General features: G+C 38.8%; 2 protein-coding genes across 10 annotated transcripts in view; both read right to left on the minus strand.

The window, feature by feature from the left end:
- Positions 1-11,166, minus strand: part of XRN1 (5'-3' exoribonuclease 1) — a 110,190-nt gene extending 99,024 nt beyond the window's left edge. For all 5 annotated transcript variants that reach the window (XR_008663914.1, XM_055321150.1, XM_055321148.1 and 2 more), the window contains exon 1: positions 10,636-11,166. Coding sequence is in view for 4 of the 5 variants with exons in the window: in XM_055321150.1 (XP_055177125.1) it covers positions 10,636-10,710 (75 nt within the window). In the remaining variant the exon portion in view is untranslated. The remainder of the gene's footprint in view (positions 1-10,635) is intronic.
- Positions 11,167-12,194: 1,028 nt separating this feature from the next.
- The window catches only part of ATR (ATR serine/threonine kinase), a 95,804-nt gene continuing 86,324 nt past the window's right edge, over positions 12,195-21,674 (minus strand). For 2 of the 5 annotated variants that reach the window (XM_055321192.1, XM_055321191.1), the window contains exons 43-47: positions 19,865-20,021; positions 19,598-19,751; positions 18,670-18,821; positions 13,688-13,793; positions 12,195-12,612 (exon numbers count right to left, since the gene is read on the minus strand). In XM_055321192.1, the coding sequence (XP_055177167.1) occupies positions 12,439-12,612; positions 13,688-13,793; positions 18,670-18,821; positions 19,598-19,751; positions 19,865-20,021 (743 nt within the window). In that variant the 3' untranslated portion in view covers positions 12,195-12,438. Of the gene's footprint in view, positions 12,613-13,687; positions 13,794-18,669; positions 18,822-19,597; positions 19,752-19,864; positions 20,022-21,674 lie in introns of those variants that run through there. The other 3 variants (XM_055321193.1, XM_055321194.1, XR_008663916.1) reach the window with 2 other exon arrangements.

The following is a 21,674-nucleotide window of genomic DNA, read 5'->3' on the forward strand; positions in this document are numbered from 1 at the left end:
AACTAGACTGCTTGCTTCATTTTCTCTTCCACCACATCTTAGGTAGCCATTTTTCTTTTCTTTCTTTCTTTTTTTTTTTTTTTTTTAAGATTTTATTTATTTATGAGAGAGAGGCAGAGACACAAGCAGAGGGAGAAGCAGGCTCCATGCAGGGAGCCCGACGTGGGACTTGATCCCGGGTCTCCAGGATCAGGCCCTGGGCTGAAGGCGGCGCCAAACCGCTGAGCCACCCAGACTGCCCAGTTAGCCATTTTTCTAATACATAATCTGATCATGTTGCTTCTATACTTAAAGCTGTATGATACTATAAACCCTTAATGCCATAAAAGGTTCTGTATGATCTGGCTGTTACCTCTCCCATCAATTCCATATTCTTTCCTGTTAACAACATATAGTCTACAAGCTAACTACAGACAGTACATTACTTTGAGTGCCCTAAATGTGCTGGGCTGCTCCAAACCTCTGTGACTCTACAGACACTGCTACTACTTCCTGAAATGCTTTTCTTTCCTTTGTGCTTTTTCTTCCACTGATCTTGCAGATTTTGACTCAGCTTTCAAGACCCAGCTCAGGTATCTTTGTCTAGAAGTTTTTCTGTACTTACCCAAGGGGACATAATGCTCTTTTCTCTATGTCATATCTTGTTTTTGTGTTCCCAAGGTATACAAGAATGCCAGGTACATATATTACATGCTCTATACATTTTTGTTGGATGCTTAAGTGTAATGTCTGTCTTTTCCTGCTAAACTGTGAGTTCCTCAAAAGCAAGGTCTCTGATTTAGCAGAAAAGGACAGACATTATTACACTTAAGTATCTGGTCATGTTTAGAACTCTTGGCACACTATCTGACACAAAGTTGCAAATAAAAATATTTAATAATCAATAAAAAGTTAAGCTCTCCCTTTACTGAATGTGAAAGCACATGCAGGCTCTAACACTTTGAATCTGCATTCTCACTGCTTTAAGTTGTGGTTAAGTATTAACATTTTAGTATCTAATTTTCTCAAAACAGTAGTTTCTTTTTGTTAGTGTAACTTTGTATCCTACTTAGTGTGGCGGCAAAATGTCTTTTTCAAAAAGACAATATATGACTGTTTAAGAGAGTTGTGACCAATTCTTTTGTCAGAGTCCTTTAATCCTATTTATCTGAATCCCAAGATTTTATTGCTTCAATTCATTTTTTAACATGCATGTTTTATTTATTTTATTTTGGAGGGGTAGAGGGAGAGAGAGAATCTTAAACAGGCTCCATGCCCAGCACAGAGCTCACTCTCACAACCTTGAGATCATGACCTGAGTTGAAATCAAGAGTTGGACACTTAACCAAGTGAATCATCCAGGCACCCCTTTAACAAGCATACTTTAAAGCATACTACATATACTATGCATATTTTTATATGCAATGTTTTTACATACTATGATTCTTTATATGTTATAATAATATGCTATGATTAATAAATTCCTTCACTCAATAACTATTCACTGAAGACCTATTATGTACCACAAAAGTAGAGATGATATTGTAATGAGGAACATATATATCTGATGAAAACTTGGCCTTTGTAAAACTAAGGTCATACAACTAAGATTACAAACTCTTAGAGCATATGCAGTTCTCTTTGTGATTACAATCTAGTACAGCACTATTGTAATAGTTAAGATCTGGGGTGCCTGGGTGGCTCAGTCAGTTAAGCATCCAAGTCTTATTTCAGCTCAGGTCAGGATCTCAGGGTTGTGAGATCTAGCCCTGCTCCATGCTGGAGGCATGGAGCCTGCTTCCCATTCTCTCTCTCTCTCCCCCTTTCCCCTAGATTGCTTACGAGTACTGTCTCTCTCTCAAAATATAGTAATAATAACAATAATAATAACAGCTAAGATCTGTTAAGCACTTGCCATAAACTATACAGATTTAAATGCTTTACAGTTGACCCTTGAACATAGGTTTGAACTGCATGGGTCCACTTACATGTGGATTTCTTTCAATAAATACAGTACGGTACTGTCAATGTATTTTCCTATAATTTTCTTTTCTCTAGCTTACTTTATTGTAAGAATACAATATACAATACATATAACATACAAAATATGTGTTAATTAGATGTTTATCTTATCAGTAAGGCTTCCAGTCAACAGTAGTAATAGCAGTTAAGTTTTGGGGGAGTCAAAGTTATACTTGGATTTTTGACTGTGTGGGAAGTCGGTGCTCCAATTTTTTCAAAGCCAACTGTATGTGCATTCACTTACTTAAGCATAGCAATCCTAGAATTATTATCTCCATTTTGTAGCTGAGAAAATTGAGTCACAAAATGATTTTTTGTGACTTTTTCTAGAAAGTAAGTGTTGGAGCTAAACTTGAAACCAAGCAGAACTGCTGTGGAGCAGTATTTCTTAACCTTCTGTCACTATTGTCCCTCTTGCAGGTAGCTCTTCAGATTTGTTTTTTTCTTACTCCAATGGAATTTTATTACCACAGCTAAACTGTCTGTTTATGCACTGTGGCACTTTAATATGTAACCCTCCACCCTCTCAACAATTCTGGCCTCCTTGGAGCGATATTGTTCCTTTTCATAATGCGTACTCTGATGCCGGCATTTTACCACAGTGGTAAAATATACATAACAAAATTTGCCATCTTAACCATTTTTAAGTGTACAGTTCAACAGTGTTAAGTGCATTCACATGGTTACACCAGTGCCTGCACTTTTTTTTTAATAAATTAATTTTTATTGGTGTTCAATTTACCAACATACAGAATAACACCCAGTGCTCATCCCGTCAAGTGTCCCCCTCCGTGCCCGTCACCCATTCCACCCCCACCCCCCGCCCTCCTCCCCTTCCACCACCCCTAGTTCATTTCCCAGAGTTAGAAGTCTTTATGTTCTGTCTCCCTTTCTGATATCTCCCACACATTTCTTCTCCCTTCCCTTATATTCCCCTTCACTGTTATTCATATTCCCCAAATGAATGAGAACATACACTGTTTGTCCTTCTCCGATTGACTTACTTCACTCAGCATAATACCCTCCAGTTCCATCCACGTTGAAGCAAATGGTGGGTATTTGTCGTTTCTAATGGCTGAGGAATATTCCATTGTATACATAATACACATCTTCTTTATCCATTCATCTTTCGATGGACACCGAGGCTCCTTCCACAGTTTGGCTATTGTGGACATGGCTGCTAGAAACATCGGGGTGCAGGTGTCCCGGCGTTTCATTGCATCTGAATCTTTGGGGTAAATCCCTAACAGTGCAATTGCTGGGTCGTAAGGCAGGTCTATTTTTAATTCTTTGAGGAACCTCCACACCGTTTTCCAGAGTGGCTGCACCAGTTCACATTCCCACCAACAGTGTAAGAGGGTTCCCTTTTCTCCGCATCCTCTCCAACATTTGTGGTTTCCTGCCTTGTTAATTTTCCCCATTCTCACTGGTGTGAGGTGGTATCTCATTGTGGTTTTGATTTGTATTTCCCTGATGGCAAGTGATGCAGAGCATTTTCTCATGTGCATGTTGGCCATGTCTATGTCTTCGTCTGTGAGATTTCTGTTCATGTCTTTTGCCCATTTCATGATTGGATTGTTTGTTTCTTTGGTGTTGAGTTTAATAAGTTCTTTATAGATTTTGGAAACTAGCCCTTTATCTGATATGTTATTTGCAAATATCTTCTCCCATTCTGTAGGTTGTCTTTGAGTTTTGTTGACTGTATCCTTTGCTGTGCAAAAGCTTCTTATCTTGATGAAGTCCCAATAGTTCATTTTTGCTTTTGTTTCTTTTGCTTTCGTGGATGTATCTTGCAAGAAGTTACTGTGGCCGAGTTCAAAAAGGGTGTTGCCTGTGTTCTCCTCTAGGATTTTGATGGAGTCTTGTCTCACATTTAAATCTTTCATCCACTTTGAGTTTATCTTTGTGTATGGTGCAAGAGAGTGGTCTAGTTTCATTCTTCTGCATGTGGATGACCAATTTTCCCAGCACCATTTATTGAAGAGACTGTCTTTCTTCCAGTGGATCATCTTTCCTCCTTTGTCGAATATTAGTTGACCATAAAGTTCAGGGTCCATTTCTGGGTTCTCTATTCTGTTCCATTGGTCTATGTGTCTGTTTTTGTGCCAGTACCACACTGTCTTGATGACCACAGCTTTGTAGTACAACCTGAAATCTGGCATTGTGATGCCCCCAGATATGGTTTTCCTTTTTAAAATTCCCCTGGCTATTCGGGGTCTTTTCTGATTCCACACAAATCTTAAAATAATTTGTTCTAAGTCTCTGAAGAAAGTCCATGGTATTTTGATAGGGATTGCATTGAACGTGTAAATTGCCCTGGGTAACATTGACATTTTCACAATATTAATTCTGCCAATCCATGAGCATGGAATATTTTTCCATCTCTTTGTGTCTTCCTCAATTTCTTTCAGAAGTGTTCTATAGTTTTTAGGGTATATATCCTTTACCTCTTTGGTTAGGTTTATTCCTAGGTATCTTATGCTTTTGGGTGCAATTGTAAATGGGATTGACTCCTTAATTTCTCTTTCTTCAGTCTCATTGTTAGTGTATAGGAATGCCATTGATTTCTGGGCATTGATTTTGTATCCTGCCACGCTACCAAATTGCTGTATGAGTTCTAGCAATCTTGGAGGGGAGGCTTTTGGGTTTTTCTATGTAGAGTAAAATGTCAATCCGGCGAAGAGGGAAGTTTTTGACTCTTCTTTGCCATTTGAATGCCATTAAATGTGCTTTTATGTTGTTCTGATTGCCTGATGCTAGGACTTCCAACACTATTTTGAATAGCTACTCGACATCCTTTGTATACTGTTCAAGGTCTCTGTTTTGTGGCTGTAAATATTCCTATTGAAGCACATTGAATACTGTGTTTTACTATTTAGAAATAGTGTTGTAATTAATAACTAAAGATTTATTTTTTGGAATATTTCCAGCTTTTTTTTTTTTTTTTTTTTTTTTTTTTTATAAATTAAATTTTTATTGTGTTCAATTTACCAACATACAGAATAACACCCAGTGCTCATCCCGTCAAGTGTACCCCTCAGTGCCCGTCACCCATTCACCCCCACCCCCCACCCTCCTCCCCCTCCACCACCCCTAGTTCATTTCCCAGAGTTAGAAGTCTTTATGTTCTGTCTCCCTTTCTGATATTTCTCACACATTTCTTCTCCCTTCCCTTATATTCCCTTTCGCTATTATTCATATTCCCCAAATGAATGAGAACATACACTGTTTGTCCTTCTCCGGTTACTGTGGCCAAGTTCAAAAAGGGTGTTGCCTGAGTTCTTCTCTGGGATTTTGATGGAATCTTGTCTCACATTTAGATCTTTCATCTATTTTGAGTTTATCTTTGTGTATGGTGCAAGAGAGTGGTCCAGTTTCATTCTTCTGCATGTGGATGTCCAATTTTCCCAGCACCATTTATTGAAGAGACTGTCTTTCTTCTAGTGGATCGTCTTTCCTCCTTTATCGTATATTAGTTGAGCATAAAGTTCAGGGTCCACTTCTGGGTTCTCTGTTCTGCTCCATTGATCTATATGTCTGTTTTTGTGCCAGTACCACACTGTCTTGATGAACACAGCTTTGTAGTACAACCTGAAATCTGGCATTGTGATGCCCCCAGACATGGTTTTCTTTTTTAAAATTCCCCTGGCTATTCAGGGTCTTTTCTGATTCCACACAAATCTTAAAATAATTTGTTCTAAGTCTCTGAAGAAAGTCCATGGTATTTTGATAGGGATTGCATTATACGTGTAAATTGCCCTGGGTAACATTGACATTTTCACAATATTAATTCTGCCAATCCATGAGCATGGAATATTTTTCCATCTCTTTGTGTCTTCCTCAATTTCTTTCAGAAGTGTTCTGTAGTTTTTAGGGTATATTTTGAGAACCATTTGAATGGTAAATGGTTCTCCAACCTTTTATTTTCAGGTTGTAGGTGTCCTTCTGTCTAAAATGAGTCTCTTGTAGACAGCAAATAGATGGGTCCTGCTTTTTTATCCAGTCTGAAACCCTGCGCCTTTTGATGGGGTCATTAAGCCCATTCACATTCAGAGTTACTATTGACAGATATGAGTTTAGTGTCATCATGATATCTATTTAGTCCTTGTTTTTGTGGATTGTTCCACTGAACTTCTTCTTAAAGGGGAATTTTAAGAGTCCCCCTTAAAATTTCTTGCAGAGCTGGTTTGGAGGTCACATATTCTTTCAGTTCCTGCCTGTCTTGGAAGCTCTTTATCTCTCCTTCCATTTTGAATGAGAGCCTTGCTGGATAAAGTATTCTTGGTTGCATGTTCTTCTCATTTAGGACCCTGAATATATCCTGCCAGCCCTTTCTGGCCTGCCACGTCTCTGTGGAGAGGTCTGCTGTTACCCTAATATTCCTCCCCATGAAAGTCAGGGACTTCTTGTCTCTTGCTGCTTTAAGGATCTTCTCTTTATCTTTGGAATTTGCAAGCTTCACTATTAGATGTCGAGGTGTTGAACGGTTTTTATTGATTTTAGGGGGGGATCTCTCTATTTCCTGGATCTGAATGCCTGTTTCCCTTCCCAGATTGGGAAAGTTTTCAGCTAGGATTTGTTCAAATACATATTCTGGCCCTCTGTCCCTTTCGGCGCCCTCGGGAACCCCAATTAAACGTAGGTTTTTCTTCCTTAGAGTGTCATTTATTTGCCTTAATCTGTCTTCATGGTTCTTTAATTGTTTATCTCTTTTTTCCTCAGTTTCCCTCTTTGCCATTAACTTGTCTTCTATGTCACTCACTCGTTCTTCCACCTCGTTAACCCTCGTCGTTAGGACTTCTAGTTTGGATTGCATCTCATTCAATTGATTTTTAATTTCTGCCTGATTGGATCTAAATTCTGCAGTCATGAAGTCTCGTGAGGCCTTAATGCTTTTTTCTAGAGCCACCAGTAGCTGTAGAATAGTGCTTCTGAATTGGCTTTCTGACATTGAAGTGTAATCCAGATTTTGTAACTCTGTGGGAGAGAGGGCTGTTTCTGATTCTTTCTTTTGAAGTGAGGTTTTCCTTCTAGTCATTTTGCTCAGTGCAGAGTGGCCAAAAACAAGTTGTATTGGAACACGGGGGAGTATCACTGGTCCCTCTAGCTGGTCTTCTGGGGGAGGGGCCTGTTGCGCTGATTTTCAGGTGTTAGCACTTGGGGGAGCTGCTCTGCCCCTGCCTGCTGCAGGGCTCAGCGGGGGTTGTTTACCCCGTGGGGCCCCAGGAGGAACAGTCGCAGTTGCTATGGCAACTCTGGAAGCCTGGATTCAGCCTCCGCAGGAACTACGGGGCTCGGGGCTCTCGGCTCTCCGTCAGCAGGGCCTGGAGGCTCCGGGGCGGGGCCACTGATCTGCTCAGCTCGGGGCAGGAGCGTCCTTGCTGTCCTGGGCCCTCCCGGCCTCTGCCTGTCCCGGGGGAGGCCGGATCCTGGGCTGTGTCCCGGCGCCCTGTGCTCCGGGGCCTGCGCTGTGGGATTCGCGCTCCCGCCCCGCAGCTCCCTCCCTGGAGCCGCTCCCGAGCCCCTCCGAGCTGCTCCGGTTGGTCCCCGCCGTGCGCGCTGCAGCCCTTAGGGAGCTCGGAGCACTCTCCTGCGCTCGCAGGTGTCTGTTAGTGTCCCAGGGAGCCTGAGGGCATCCCCGCTCTCCTGGGTCCTGCTCCAACTCCCTGCGAGCCCCTTTCCGCCCGCCCGGGAAGGTTGGTGCAGCTCCTGCTCCTCCGGGACGGGGCTCTCCTGTCCTGGGGACACTCGCCCCGGCCTCAGCCCGGCTCCTCGCAGGGCCCCTCCCCCTTGGAGGCCTTTTGTTTCTTTATTTCTTTTTCCCCGTCTTCCTACCTTGATAGAAGCGCGAACTTTTCTCACTGTAGCATTCCAGCTGGTCTCTCTTTACATCTCAGGCCGAATTCGTAAATTTTCAGGATGGTTTGAAGGTTATCTAGGTAATTTGGTGGGGACAGGTGATTTGGGGACCCTGCTCTTCCGCCATCTTGCCCCTCCCCCCATAGAATGAATTTGGAAGTACTCCATCTCTTTCTATCTTTCCAAACAGCTTTAGTAGAATAGGTATGATTTCTTCTTTAAACGTTTGATAGAATTCCCCTGGGAAGCCATCTGGCCCTGGACTCTTGTGTCTTGGGAGGTTCAGTGCCTGCACTTTTAAAGGCAATCGTCTATGCATTTTGCTACAGATTGTACAGAAGGAAACACAAGCTAACATTTCCATTGCTCTTGCATAGGGAGCATATCTGTTTTATCCTTTACTATATCTACCTCAGAACAATGTCTTGGCAAGTCACTTATGAGAATTCATAGGAGGCTGACTATTCTTGCCCTTTAAAGCCCCTTACTTACATATACTGCTATATAATTGGCCTACAGTCTTTTTGTGAATAATCTGCAGTTATCCTGTTCTCAGGTCCATCAGATATTGCCCCATTGCTTCCTTTTTCCTCTTGCAGGGATGCCAACACCAACTGGGTCTAGAGGCTATTGGTAGTTTGTCCCCATCTACTTGTATTTGGGGATTCACAGGGATACAGTGTTACATGGTTTTGTCATAAATGTTCTTTGGATTTCAAACTTTGCTATCTAGTTGCTCTGTTTTTATGTGAGGATTCAGAAAGACCAAAAAACAATGCTGTTGTCTTTACCACCACCATCTTCCCACAACCTATTCTTCCTCCAATCCCTTCCTTCTAGGACTAGTTTTTAAATCACTGTGACTGGCGTGGTTGGGTGGCTCGGCTGGTTGGGTGTCTGCCTTCAGCTGGGGTCATGATATAGGGTCCAGGTATGGAGCACCGTGTCGGGTTCCCTGCTCTGCGGGTAAGCTACCTTCTCCTTCTCCCTCTGCCATTCCCCTTGCTTTTGCTCTCTGATTTTGTCTCTCTGCCAAATAAATAAATAAAATCTTAAAAAAAAATAAATCACTGTGACTCACTTTGGCTTACTATCTTTTAAATACTGCTCAAGAGAGTAGCTGGTAACCCTTTATGACATTTGCTTTCTTTGCTGTTGTTAACCACATGAATCAAATATTTTTGAAGGACAGCACTTTGATAAGCCAAGTTTTAAACCTATCGCTTTTGCCTTAGAGAGGCTATTTTTGTTCTTCAGTAAAAAAAAAAAAACCAAACCAAACCAAAACAAAACAAAAAACCTCCTCAGGATGGTGAGAAGCCAGGACAGTTTCATCCAACCAAATTCTGCACTGAAGAGTACAGAGTAAAAATATCAATGAATAAATATTATGTTATCAAGCCATTCCAAATAACAATCACATTTTTTCCTCTTTGGAGATAAAGTGACTGATACATGGCAGGTACTCAGACTTTTGTTGAATGAATGACCTAGGCAAACCCAAAGTTGATGTCTATTTATGCAATGTAGTAGTAATCTTCTTCTTTTTTTTTTTTAATCTCTTCTCTGGGAAGAAATATCTTCCTAAATCTGACTCAAATAAATGAAAAATAATCTACTGTTCTGGAATTTTTGGTAAGCTTTTCTTCATTTACCGAATCTGATTGGGATCCAACAACAAAGTATCCCTTCTGGAAGTTTAACCCTATCTTCACGCTCACTGTACTTTTTAAAAGATTAAACCATAATTTAACAAACAGCATGATGGTGTTGGCTAGATTATTTCCCCTGACCAATAAAATGTTACCCATCACAACGGATTCATTGGCTATACAGATATCAAAACCTTTTTTGCCCTGTAAAATGTAAAATGGACTAGAGATCTACCTACCAAAATCATTCAACGTGACAAACACTAACATCATCACCCGAAGTCTAGTTGACCTAATAGAGAACTGCTTGTTATTTCTTTCCACAGTTCCAATATATAAACATTTTTGGAATCCTTGCATTGCAATATTATGACATCCCGGATTACACACCAGATATTATTATTATTAGTGTTAGTGCTCTAGCAATCCATTTCTCTTTTTCTTCCTCCCTCTCCCGTGCACACGCACACAAACACACTCGCACACCGAAGCCTCCAAATAACTGCCCCTGCCCGTCCAAGTGTATTTCTGCTTCTTTTGGAAAGCGGGATTCGTCCGACCTCTGGGATAATGGAAAATGAGTAACAAAAGGTACCACAAATGTGAACCATCGGCCGTGTCAAACACTCTCGGCGCTGGAGGTGCAGCGGGATGCAGGTCCCGAGGAGGCAAAGTAAACAAGGTGACTCGACTGCGGAGCCACTCCTCGCCGTTGGTACGTGGACCGGCCGCTTCCCTGGGCCGGGGGGAGGGGACTCCGGGCGCCCGCTCCCGCGCCGCCGCCTCTCCGAGGGAGGACGCGGCTCCCCGGGGAGGGGAGCGGAGACTTCACGGAAGCGTCCGCCGCAGGACTCGGTTTCAGGACCCCGGAAGGCCCCGAGCCGCAGCGGAGCTGTCAGAACGGCCGCCATCCCCGCGGCTCTGCGCACAGAAACCAAACCCACGTCGTCGCCCTCATTCAGATCCTCCGGCTCTCCTCAAACCTTCCCCCGCCCTCCCGCCGCCGGTCACCCCGCAGACGGCGGGCAGAGAGGAGGCTGTGGAGCCCCGGCCCAGGGCGGAGGGAGGGCTGCGGGGCCCCGGGTCCTCGGCCCGCCGAGCCGCTGGCCCCGCGCTCACCCACCTGATGCTCTTTCACCACTTCGCTGAGGCAGGGATACCGCTCCGAGATCCATCGGTAAAACTTGGGGACTCCCATTTCGACCGTCAACGCTAATTCCAGTCAGGGCCAAACCGAAACCAAACGCCCCGCCGGGGCCTACGCCGCCGCCTCCGGCCGTCGCTCCGCGGATGACAACACACCGCCCGCCCGACCATAGAGAGCGCTCGCCGGGCCTAGAGCGGCCGGCTGGAGGCCGCATCGCCGGGGCGGGGCTCTAATCCCGGCGCTCTCTCGGCGGTTACGTCCGAGCGCGGCGGCGGGTCGGCTGACAGAGCTGGGCTTTGTGAGTAGGCGTGGGGGTGGAGTGAACGCCTCGCGGGTCGGCTGCGCCAGTGTGGGAACGCTGGTTTCTTCCTGACTGCTTCTGTGTCCTACGATTGCCAATCTCAGTATTTTTCAACACGAATTTGGAAAGATCTGGTGATTTATTTGGTTTAGTTTATTTTGTTTGGAGAGGGGGAGGCTCTCCTCCCCCAGGAATATAACCCTACAACAAAGCTTTTAAAAACGTTTTATTCCAAATTATTTGTTGAAAAAAAAAAAAAAAGTCCTAGCTCCTCTCCACCCCCACTCAGCTTCCTATTCCAAATTATTTGTTGAAACAAACAAACAAACAAACAAATGTCCTAACTCCTCTCCAACCACCCGCTCAGCTTCCTAAAACTCAACATTAAGCTCCACAGGAAATGATACACTTTTCATATACATGGCTCTTGGTTTTTCTTGTTTTCCCCCATCACACTATACCGTACAAAAAAGCATAATTCTCTTAAGCGAACTTAGGTAAAATTTGAATGTAATAACCTCATTACTTTGTAAATACTGTGAATTATTTTAAGTCATCTGCAAGAAAATTTACAAAAAATGAACATTAAAATCTTTAATTTTAAAATCTTATAAAATTTTAAGTGTCTTCTAAGACTACTAGATTCTGTATTCTGGCAAACTCAGTATGACAGTACCTTTAAAATTACATTGAGTTTTCATATTCATATTCCTTGGTTTATGTTTTTTCTATTACATTTTAGCCATTCAAAAAGTTTTATGAAGTGAACTTGATGTGTGCTTTCCGTTTATATCTGCTTTTTTTAGACTACACTGTAAGTTCCTAGAGGGCAGGAGAGGTAGTAGCTCTGTGCATGAAGTCTAGCATAGTGCTTTGCCCACAGCATTTATTCAATATAATTTTTTGTTGTTGCTCAAATTAATCCTTTTGCTAGCTTGAACTTCAAAGAAAATAAAAGTTATAAAATGAAATTAGGCTTGTTTCTTGCAAATACATCTTTTTAGAGCATAAAAACATAAGATGTTCCATTTCCCCAGTTTAATAAACAATATATACTTAAGAAAGCAGTTTAGGGAAAAAAAAAAAAAAAAAGAGAAAGCAGTTTAGGGAGCCTGAGGGACTCAGTTAAATGTCTGCCTTGGCCTTAAATCATGATCCGGAGTTCCTGGGATGGAGCTCCAAGTAGAGCTACCTCCCTGCTCAATGGCGAGTCTGCTTCTCCGTCTCCCTTTTCCCCTTTCCCCGACTTGTGCACTCTCGCTCTCTCTCCTCAAATAAATAAATAAATATTTTAAAAAAAGAAAGTTTATTTCTTAACAACATATATTATTTTAAATATTATTAACAATAAAGGAATTAATACCAGTTGCTCTGAGAACATAAATTTATACTGTACTTTGGAATTGAATATACAATCACAGTTAATACCAAATGCACTAATTTTAGATTATTAGCATATCCTTTGATATAATTTCATTTCACATATATGGAGTCCAACCAAGGTACATTTGACACAGTAAGTTTTCATCAGTAGCTTCTTGTATAAGGTAATGTACATGTCCTTCAATAGATAATGGCAGCCCTGTCACTCTATTTCGGGTCTTGATTACACCTTGCAGTCGCTGCTCGATGTCAAGAACATGGGTCTTGGCCTAGTAAGAAGAAATTGAAAATCATAAGTGCTAAGAACCCAATAACCCCTGCATGTTGATAATTTGAAATTACTACTTTTTCTGGTATTTGACCAATGTTTATGTCATTTTACAAATCATTACCCCCCTTTTAGGAGCAAATACAGACAAAACAGAAGAAATGAAACAAAATTGAGATACTGATTTTGAAGCTTGCAATGTTGATTTAACATCAACTGCAAGGACATTTTTTCTGGACTATGTGAAATACCAGGGAATCCCTTCCACATTACAATTCTAGAAAAAATTTACCCGGAAAATGTTAGGACTTCAACATTTGAATGAATATTCTAATAATAGCAACAATACTCTGAATGCCTAATATTAAGCTTATGTTACTATGTGCAAATGGAGTTCTAAGCTACTTGGAATGGTACACATTTCTCTCAATAGAAAGCTTATCAAAATGCAAAGTGAGATCGATGTTATTAGAATAACAATCTTCAATATATTCTAACAATAAAAACGATTATCTGCAAACTGAGACTTCAACTAATATTAGTAAGGAGTGAATTGCTACATATTAAAGTTGAGACTGCTACTTTGTAAGTTCAGGCAATCTGTGTTCAACTTTTTCTCACTATATCTCAAAATTGTAAACTGGCTACAGTTAAACAAGTATGTCTTGAACTTCATTACACAAATTATAATAATGTTAACATTAGTAATGACAATAAAGAAAACTCACTGGCATTTTCATACTAAAGAACTAGATTTTAGGGACAACTGGGTAGCTCCACCAGTTAAGTGTCCTGATTATTGATTTTGGCTCAAGTCATGATCTCAGGGTTGTGAAATCAAGCTCCACATAGGCTCAGTGCTGGGTGTGGAGCCTGCTTAAAATTCTCTGTCTCCCTCTCCCTCTGCCGCTTCCCCCCTCTCTCTAAAAAAATAAAATAAAGAACTAGATTTCAGAGGATTCAATAGCCAGTCACTGACAGTATTTAGAATCAATTCTCATTGATAGAGACATGCGATGTCAGCTCATATCAAGCTACATTTCTACTAACCTTTTTTTTTTTAAAGAACTACTAACCTTTTCATTGACAACCTCCCCAGTTTCATTCAGTGGTGCTTTGGAGTGTCCTTTCACTGGTTTACTCCATTCCACAAGAGGATCATGTAGAAAAGTTTTTAAGACACTAAAATGTAAACAAATATAATAATATGACATCTCTAAAAAGAAGTGTCACTATAGTCAACACTTAGGTGAAAAATAAGTGAAGGATGAGAAAATAATGGCAATATTCTTATAACATGCATTAGTACTCTGTCAGTAAGGTATGTGAACTTACTGTTTTGGAGGGGGTTGAAAGGAAAGAGAGTAGAAGGAAGATGGGGGGGGGGTCTGAGGTGTTCTTGGAGAGTAGAGTAAGGTGAGTTCTGCGTGTCATTTCTAAATGCATACTGTGAACTTCAAATACAGCTACCTATGGAAAAACCCATTCAGATTTCTTACAGGCACCTCAAATTCAGTATTTCCAAAATTCATGACCCGAACTATAAGAACATCATTCACTCCTTTGCCCTAAACAAAAGTCTGGGTGTCATCGTTGCCTCTCCTTCCTTTCTTCCTTTTAACACTCAATTCTACCTCCTAAAGCCCTTTAAAAATCTACTTACTTTCATCTCTACTGTCACTACCTCATCCAATGCAACATCATGTTTTCTTGAGTTACTCCAACAGTCTTCTAACTAGTTTTCTGGCCTCTAGTCTAGTATGCAACTGTAATTTTTCTACAGTGCAAAATCTAATGATTTCATTTATTCTTTTTAAATTTTCTTCTTGGGATGCCTGGGTGGCTCAGCGGTCCTGGAGACCCAGGATCCTGGAGACCCGGGATCGAGTCCCACGTCGGGTTCCCTGCGTGGAGGCTGCTTCTCCTGCCTGTGTCTCTGCCTCTGTCTCTCTCATGAATAAATAAATAAAATCTTTAAAAAAATTAAATTAAAAAATAAATTTTCTTCTTACTCCAACCCGCAATGAGTTCTGGTTGTCTTCAGGGCAAGGTTTAAATATGTAAACCAGCCTCATGTGGACTTTTCATAATCTAGCCCTGCTCATCTGTGCACTATCATCACAGCACCATCTATTTGAAGTGTACTCTACAGAAAACAGAATTACATTTTTTAGGCAGTCAATGCCTTCACTCGCCTTAATATATCTATTATTCAGAACACTCTCTTCCCCTTTGCATGGCCAATTCCATTTATCGTTAAGATTTCTGCTACTTCCTCCAGAAATTATTTCCTGACTTCCCAGATTGGGATAGGGGCTCTTAGTATTTCACAAGATGCAATACTTCCCCTTTTAGAGAATTTGCCTTTGCCTATGTCTAACCAGTATGTTCTACCAAAATATCAGGTAGAGAGCTTTAAAGAAAGAAGGTGAATAAATAAGCTTTAAAAGTCCTTTAAAAAAACTACATCCTGCTGATAACATTTAATAGTGAAAGACTGACTTCTATACCCCTAAGATCAGGAATAAGACAAAGATGTAGACTTCTCACTTTGCCTATCTGATACTCATTTAGCTACAGTAATTGGCCAAGCAGGGGTGGTGGGTGGGGGAAAGCATGAAACTGGAAAGGAAAAAAAGCAAAACTATTTGCAGATAATGTACTGTTGGAGAGAGAAAAATCTTAAGGTAAAAATATGTATTAGAACTAATAAGCTCAGCAAAGTTTGCAAGATACAAGATAAATATACAAATATCAGTTGTATTTCTAACATTAATAATGAACAGTGCAAAAAATGAATTAAAAAATTCCATTTGGAATAACATTTTAAAAAGCACATTTTAAAAAATACAAGACTTGAAAACTAAGAATTACAAAACATTATAGAAGGAAGTTAAAGAAGAATTAAATAAATGAGAAGACATCTCATGTTTATAGTTCAGAAACATAATATTTTTAAAATAACAGTACTCCACAAACTGATTAACAGATTCAATGCCATTCCTACCAAAATCTAGACTGGCTTTTTGCAGAAGTTAATAATAAAATCTTAAAATTCCTATGGAAATGAAAAGAACCCATAATAGTCAAACAATCTTGAAAAAGAAGAAAAAGATGGAGCACACATACTTCCTGATTTCAAAATTTACTATAAAGCTACAGTAATCAAGACAATGTGTTGAAGGAATATGGTTAGACATAGAGATCAGTGGAATAAAACTGAGAGTCCAGATATAAACTCTTGCATATATAGGTCAAGACAATTAAGTGGAGGAGGATAGTATTTTCAAAAAACAGTGCTAGGAAAACTGGATATGCACATTCAAAAGAATTAGTGTGATCCCCCACCTCACACTAGATACACAAAATAACTGAAAATGATCAAAGATCTAACAAATGTAAAAGCTAAAACTATAAACACTTAGAAGAAAATGGAAGTGTAATTTAACTGTTCATGATTTGGATTATGCAATACTTTCATAAATAACAACAACTAAAACAGATAAATTGGACTTCATCAGAAGTAAAAACTTGCAAGTGAAAAAGGACATCATCAAAAAAGTCGAAAGATGGAACGCTTGGGTGGCTCAGTGGCTGAGCATCTGTCTTTGGCTCAGGGCATGATCCTGGGGTCCTGAGATCAATTCCTGCATCGAGCTCCCCACAGGGAGCCTGCTTCTCCCTCTGCCTATGTCTCTGCCTCTCCCTGTGTCTCTCATGAATAAATAAATAAAATCTTTAAAAAAAAAAAAAGAAAGTAAAAAGACAACCCATATATGGAAGAAAAATATTTGCAAATTGTGTATCTATTAAAGATCTAGTATCCAGAATATGTAAAGAACTCTCAGAACTCAAAAATGAAAAGACAAATAATCCAATTTAAAAATGGGAAAAGAATTGAATAGATATTTGTCCAAAGAAGATATACAACTGACCAATAAGCACATGAAAAGATGCTCAACATAACTGGTCTGATCTTTGGGAAAATTTAAGTTAAAACCACAATGAGATACCATGTGATACTAGGATGGATAAAGTAAGACAGACAGATAAGTAACAAGTGTTGGTATGAATGTGGAGAAATTGGAAACTTCAACCACTGCCATTGGAATTGTAAAGTATTATGACTGCTTTGGAAAACAATTTGAAAGTTCCTCAAAATGTTAGGCTTAGAGTTCACATATGATCCAGCAATTCAACACCCAGGTTTACCCAAGAAAACCGAAAATATATATTCACATAAAACTTGTACATAAATGTTCACCCCCAGACTTTTCACAATAGCAAAAAGGTATAAACAATCCAAATGTCCATTCATTGACAAACAAAATGTGGTATACAGTGGAATATTATTTTATAATAAAAAATGAATGAATTACTGATACACAATCCAAAAGGGATAAACCCTGAAAATATCAAGGGAAAGAAGACAGACAAAAAATGCCATATTGTACAATTTCATTTATATATGCATGCCCAGAAACACAAATCCATTGAGACAGAAAATACATTTAGCAGTTCCTAGAAGATGGCAGAGGAGTAGGGATGGAGAGTGACTATTAAATTATTTTAGGGGTAATGAAAATGTTTTATAATTAGATAGTAGTGATGGATGCACAATCGGGAATATGCTAAAAACCCCTGTAATGCATACTCTTACAGAGTGAATTTTATGGTAAATTCACTCTGTGTAAATTATATCTTTTAAAAAATTGAGATATAATGGACATATAACATATTACTTCTAGGTGTACATGGCTTGATATTTGTATGTATTGCAGAATAATCACAATAAATCTAGTTAATATCCATCACCATACAGTTATAAATTTTTTCTTATGATGAAAACTTAAATATCTACTCTCAGCAACTTTTAAATATATAATATAGTATTATTAACTATAGTCACCATGATGTACATAATATTCCAATGACTTTATTTCATAGCTGAAAGTTTGTGCCTTCATTCATTTTGTCCACCCTCACCTCCAACCTCTAGCCACCATCAATCTGTTTTCTGTATCTATGAGCTCAGTTTTTCTTTTCCTTTTTTTAAAATTTTTTTTCATTCTAGTTACTTAACATACAGTGTTTTATTAGTTTCAGGTGTACAATATAGTGATTCAATAGTTCCATACATCACCCTGTGTACATCATGACAAGTGCACTCTTTAATCCCCATCACCTTTTAACCTATCTCCCTACCCACCTTTGGTAACCATCAGCTTGTTCTCTATAATAAGAGTCTGTTTCTTGCTGTGCCCCTTTTTTTACCCTTTGCTTATTTGTTTCTTAAATTCCATATATGAGTGAAATCATATAGTATTTGTCTTTCTCTGACTTATTTCACTTAGCATTATACTCTCTAGCTCCATTCATGTCATTGCAAATGGCAACATTTCATTTTCATAGCTAAGTAATATTCCATTGTGTATATATATCACATCTTTTTTATCCATTCATCAATTGGTGAACACTTGGGCTGCTTCCATATCTTGGCTATTGCAAATAATGCTGCTATAAACATCAGGGTCCATGTATTCCTTTGGATTAGTGTTCTTGTATTCTCTCAGTAAATACCCAGCAGTGTGATTATCTGATCATAAGGTAGTTCTACTTTTTTTAAGACTCCACATATAAATGATCTTACATGGTCTTTGTCTTTATCTGTCTGACTTATTTCACTTAAACATAAATGCCCTCAAAGTCTATCTATGTTGTTGCAAATGGCAAGATTTCCTTCTTTTTTTATGGCTGAATAGTATTTCTGTGTGTGTGTGTGTGTGTGTGTGTGTGTGTACGTATGTACGTACACACACCATTATTTTTTTACCCAATTATCCATCAGTGGACACTCAGGTTATTTCCATATCTTGGCCATTATAAATAATGCTGCAATGAACTATAATGAACTATAATTTATACCTTAATAGCTATTATTTAAAAAAAAACTACTTCAACCAATGCAAATCAGCTTCTATTATTAAAAAATATATTTAGAAATCAATAATTACATTCAAAATTACTGTTAATTGTTTACAAAACATAAGTTAATTACCTCATTAAAGGCTCTCTTTGATCTCGCATCAGCCTCATTGTAACTTCACAAGCTCTTCGAAAAAGACCTTCTGTTCCCATAGGACCCATTCCATTAACCATATTATGAGTCAGTCGAAATGGAACAATTTCTGGAACTTCAAAGGTTTCTCCCTTAAAACAATGGATTTTATTAAAAGATAACTATGTTAAAATTTTAAATCTTATTTTCTGCCATTCTCAACCTGCATTCCATAGGGCCTTTTCATCCTTAAACTTACTGAGTTCCCTAAATTCCTTTCTGGTATGTACCAGTGGTTTATCTTTGATTTCATCTCATTTGTATCTGTGACCTTTCTTGGTTTCCTGTGACAGCAGAAGGCAATCCATAGAGAATGGGAATGAAGAAAATAGGAGGTTAATTTACCAGCCTGCCTTCCAGGATCATGACTTTGGAAAATTAGAGGGGTATCAGGAAGAGTCCAACTACCTTAATCTATTCCTAGACCCCACTCTGGACCTATAGAATCTCTTGGGATGTCTGCTTAGATATATGTGTATTTTGTTTAAATTTTTGGATGATTCTGATATGCTGCAGGTTTGGAAACCAACACATTAAAGTCTTCTGTCTCTCTAAAAAAACTGAGTCTCAGTAAAATGAACTGATCTGTCCATCTTTACATTAACTAAGAACCAACTGAATCAGAACTTGAACCTTTGGATTTCAAGTTCAGTGCTGGTTTTACTCTATCACTCTTCTGAGTTCTCTTCATCCTACGTTGTTTTACTGACCACTCAGGGATTCACTGATCAAAACCAGTCAATAAACTCTCAATGTGACTCAACTGTGACTGTAACATTACCAATGGGTAGGTCTAGGAAAAACAGTTCTTGAGGAAAGGAAATTGGGAGAAAACATACAATTAACTAGAGTAAGTCATATGACTTACCTTATTGAAAAGACAGTTGAAATCCACATGTACACATTCACCAGTTAAAGAATCAAAGAGAATGTTTTCACCATGACGGTCTCCAAGCCCCAGGATATAACCAACCATTGACATCACTGCAGTAGAACGGCAGTATGCTGATCTGCTGCTGTACCTTAAGAAAACACAATGCCTATCAAATATCCTTATGCCACATGAGGCAATACAAACCTAAAATATTTTTTAAAACATTAACTATTACAATGTATTATCTTCTTGGTAACTTACCATGATGTAGGATCAGGGAATGTCCTCAGAAACCATTCATGAAAAACGGGAGGATGTCTGGGTAGGAGAAATTCTCGGAATACTTTGAGTTTTTCAGACAAAGCTGCAGCTTTTGGTAGCATACACTGCCGAAGTTCTTTTCCTGTCATATAAACTCCTGCAAAGTAAAGTGGTTTCCACTAATCACATAAACCAAATAAGAAAAGGGGCAATTTTCCTTTAAAAAAAAAAAATCTATTTTTTTTCAAATTATTCTTCAAAATCAAGAACAAATAGAAAAATTGCCACTATGCATAGGTAAATTTATCTTATTATGATAAAATAATAGAACACATTATGTTTCACTATACTTATCCAAAGTGAAGCCTCTTGTTGATGAAAATTAATGTCAACTAAAACTGATGTCGTGGGATAAACTAATTCCAGAAAACGTCACTCTGAATAAATCCAATGTGAAGAGTACACTTAGAATTGTAAAAATGCTGCAGCCTTCACTAAAATTATAGTGATTTCTCTGTTCCTCAGCATGTAGTATAAACCCACACAGAATCATTATTAAAAAACCTAAAATGGTACTTTGAGATAATTTACTGTCTGAAGATTAGCCTATCAGACTCACTGTATACCTGGTTCTTGAGCTAATCTTGTACAATGCAAATCATCTAGAGAAACAGAAGAACTCTTCCTTCTAACACATTGATGAGCCTGTATTAGATGGGTGATATGACTCCAGTCTATTAAGTGCCTCTTAGGCCACCATGGTTTGGTGCTTTTTACAGCAAGGCACAGCCAAAAGTTTTATGGAAAAGTTTGAGATTTAAGGTGTTTAGACTCAAATGTTACATAGTTTCTATGTGTTCATGATACTAAAAAATTTTTTGAAATATTTTTAAAAAACCAAAGCAGTAACTAAAACACATACAATATTTTATCTTTCCAATAAGATAGTCAATAGCAAGTTCCTTGGAATGAGACTCCATTCTTTGAGTTTCCGCTCTACAACCTATCAGCTTTGTGAACTTGGATAAGTCACTTATCCAAGTGTATAGTGCCAGTTAACTTCTGGCACTATACATAAAATAGGGATAATCAGACTTGTTAACAATAAAAAAAGGTATATAATTAGCACAAGAATAATTTATTAATATCACTTATTGTTACAGGTTAAATTATAGCCTTAAAAAATGTGCTTAACTCCTAACCCCTGGTACCTGTGAATGTGACCTTAAAAAAGATAGGGTTGTTGCCCATGTAATCAGGTAAAGATAAGGTCATTAGGCTGGGCCCTTAATATAATATAACTGGTATATAAAGTATTATATAAGAAGAAAACAGAAACATATAGACTTAGGGAGAACACTATGTGGTGACAGAGAGGAAAGAGAGTGAAGTGAACCATCTATAAACTAAGGCATGTCAGAGATTGCTGGAGCCAGCAGTAGCTGACAGAAAAGAATGGAAGCGGTTTTCCCCTAGAACTATCAGTGATCTGGCCCTACTGACACAGGATTTCAGATTCATAAACTCCCAAACTATGAAAGAATACATTTCTGTTGTTAGTAGTACTTTGTTATAGCAGCCCTAGAGAAACAAATATACTTATTTTCTACCTAATTCTGATATTTTGATCTATTTATTTTTAATATACTGTATCATATGCATTTAATAAATTATTTTGAAATAGTTCTGGACTTATAAAAAACTGTATAAATGATACAAAGCATTCTCCGACATTCTTCACTCAGCTATTAATGTTCATGTCTTTCATAATAATAGTACAATTACCTAAATCAGGAAATTGATATTGTTA

The sequence above is a fragment of the Nyctereutes procyonoides genome, unplaced genomic scaffold (genome assembly GCF_905146905.1).
Source record: "Nyctereutes procyonoides isolate TBG_1078 unplaced genomic scaffold, NYPRO_anot_genome, whole genome shotgun sequence".
Classification (NCBI taxonomy): Eukaryota; Metazoa; Chordata; class Mammalia; order Carnivora; family Canidae; genus Nyctereutes; species Nyctereutes procyonoides.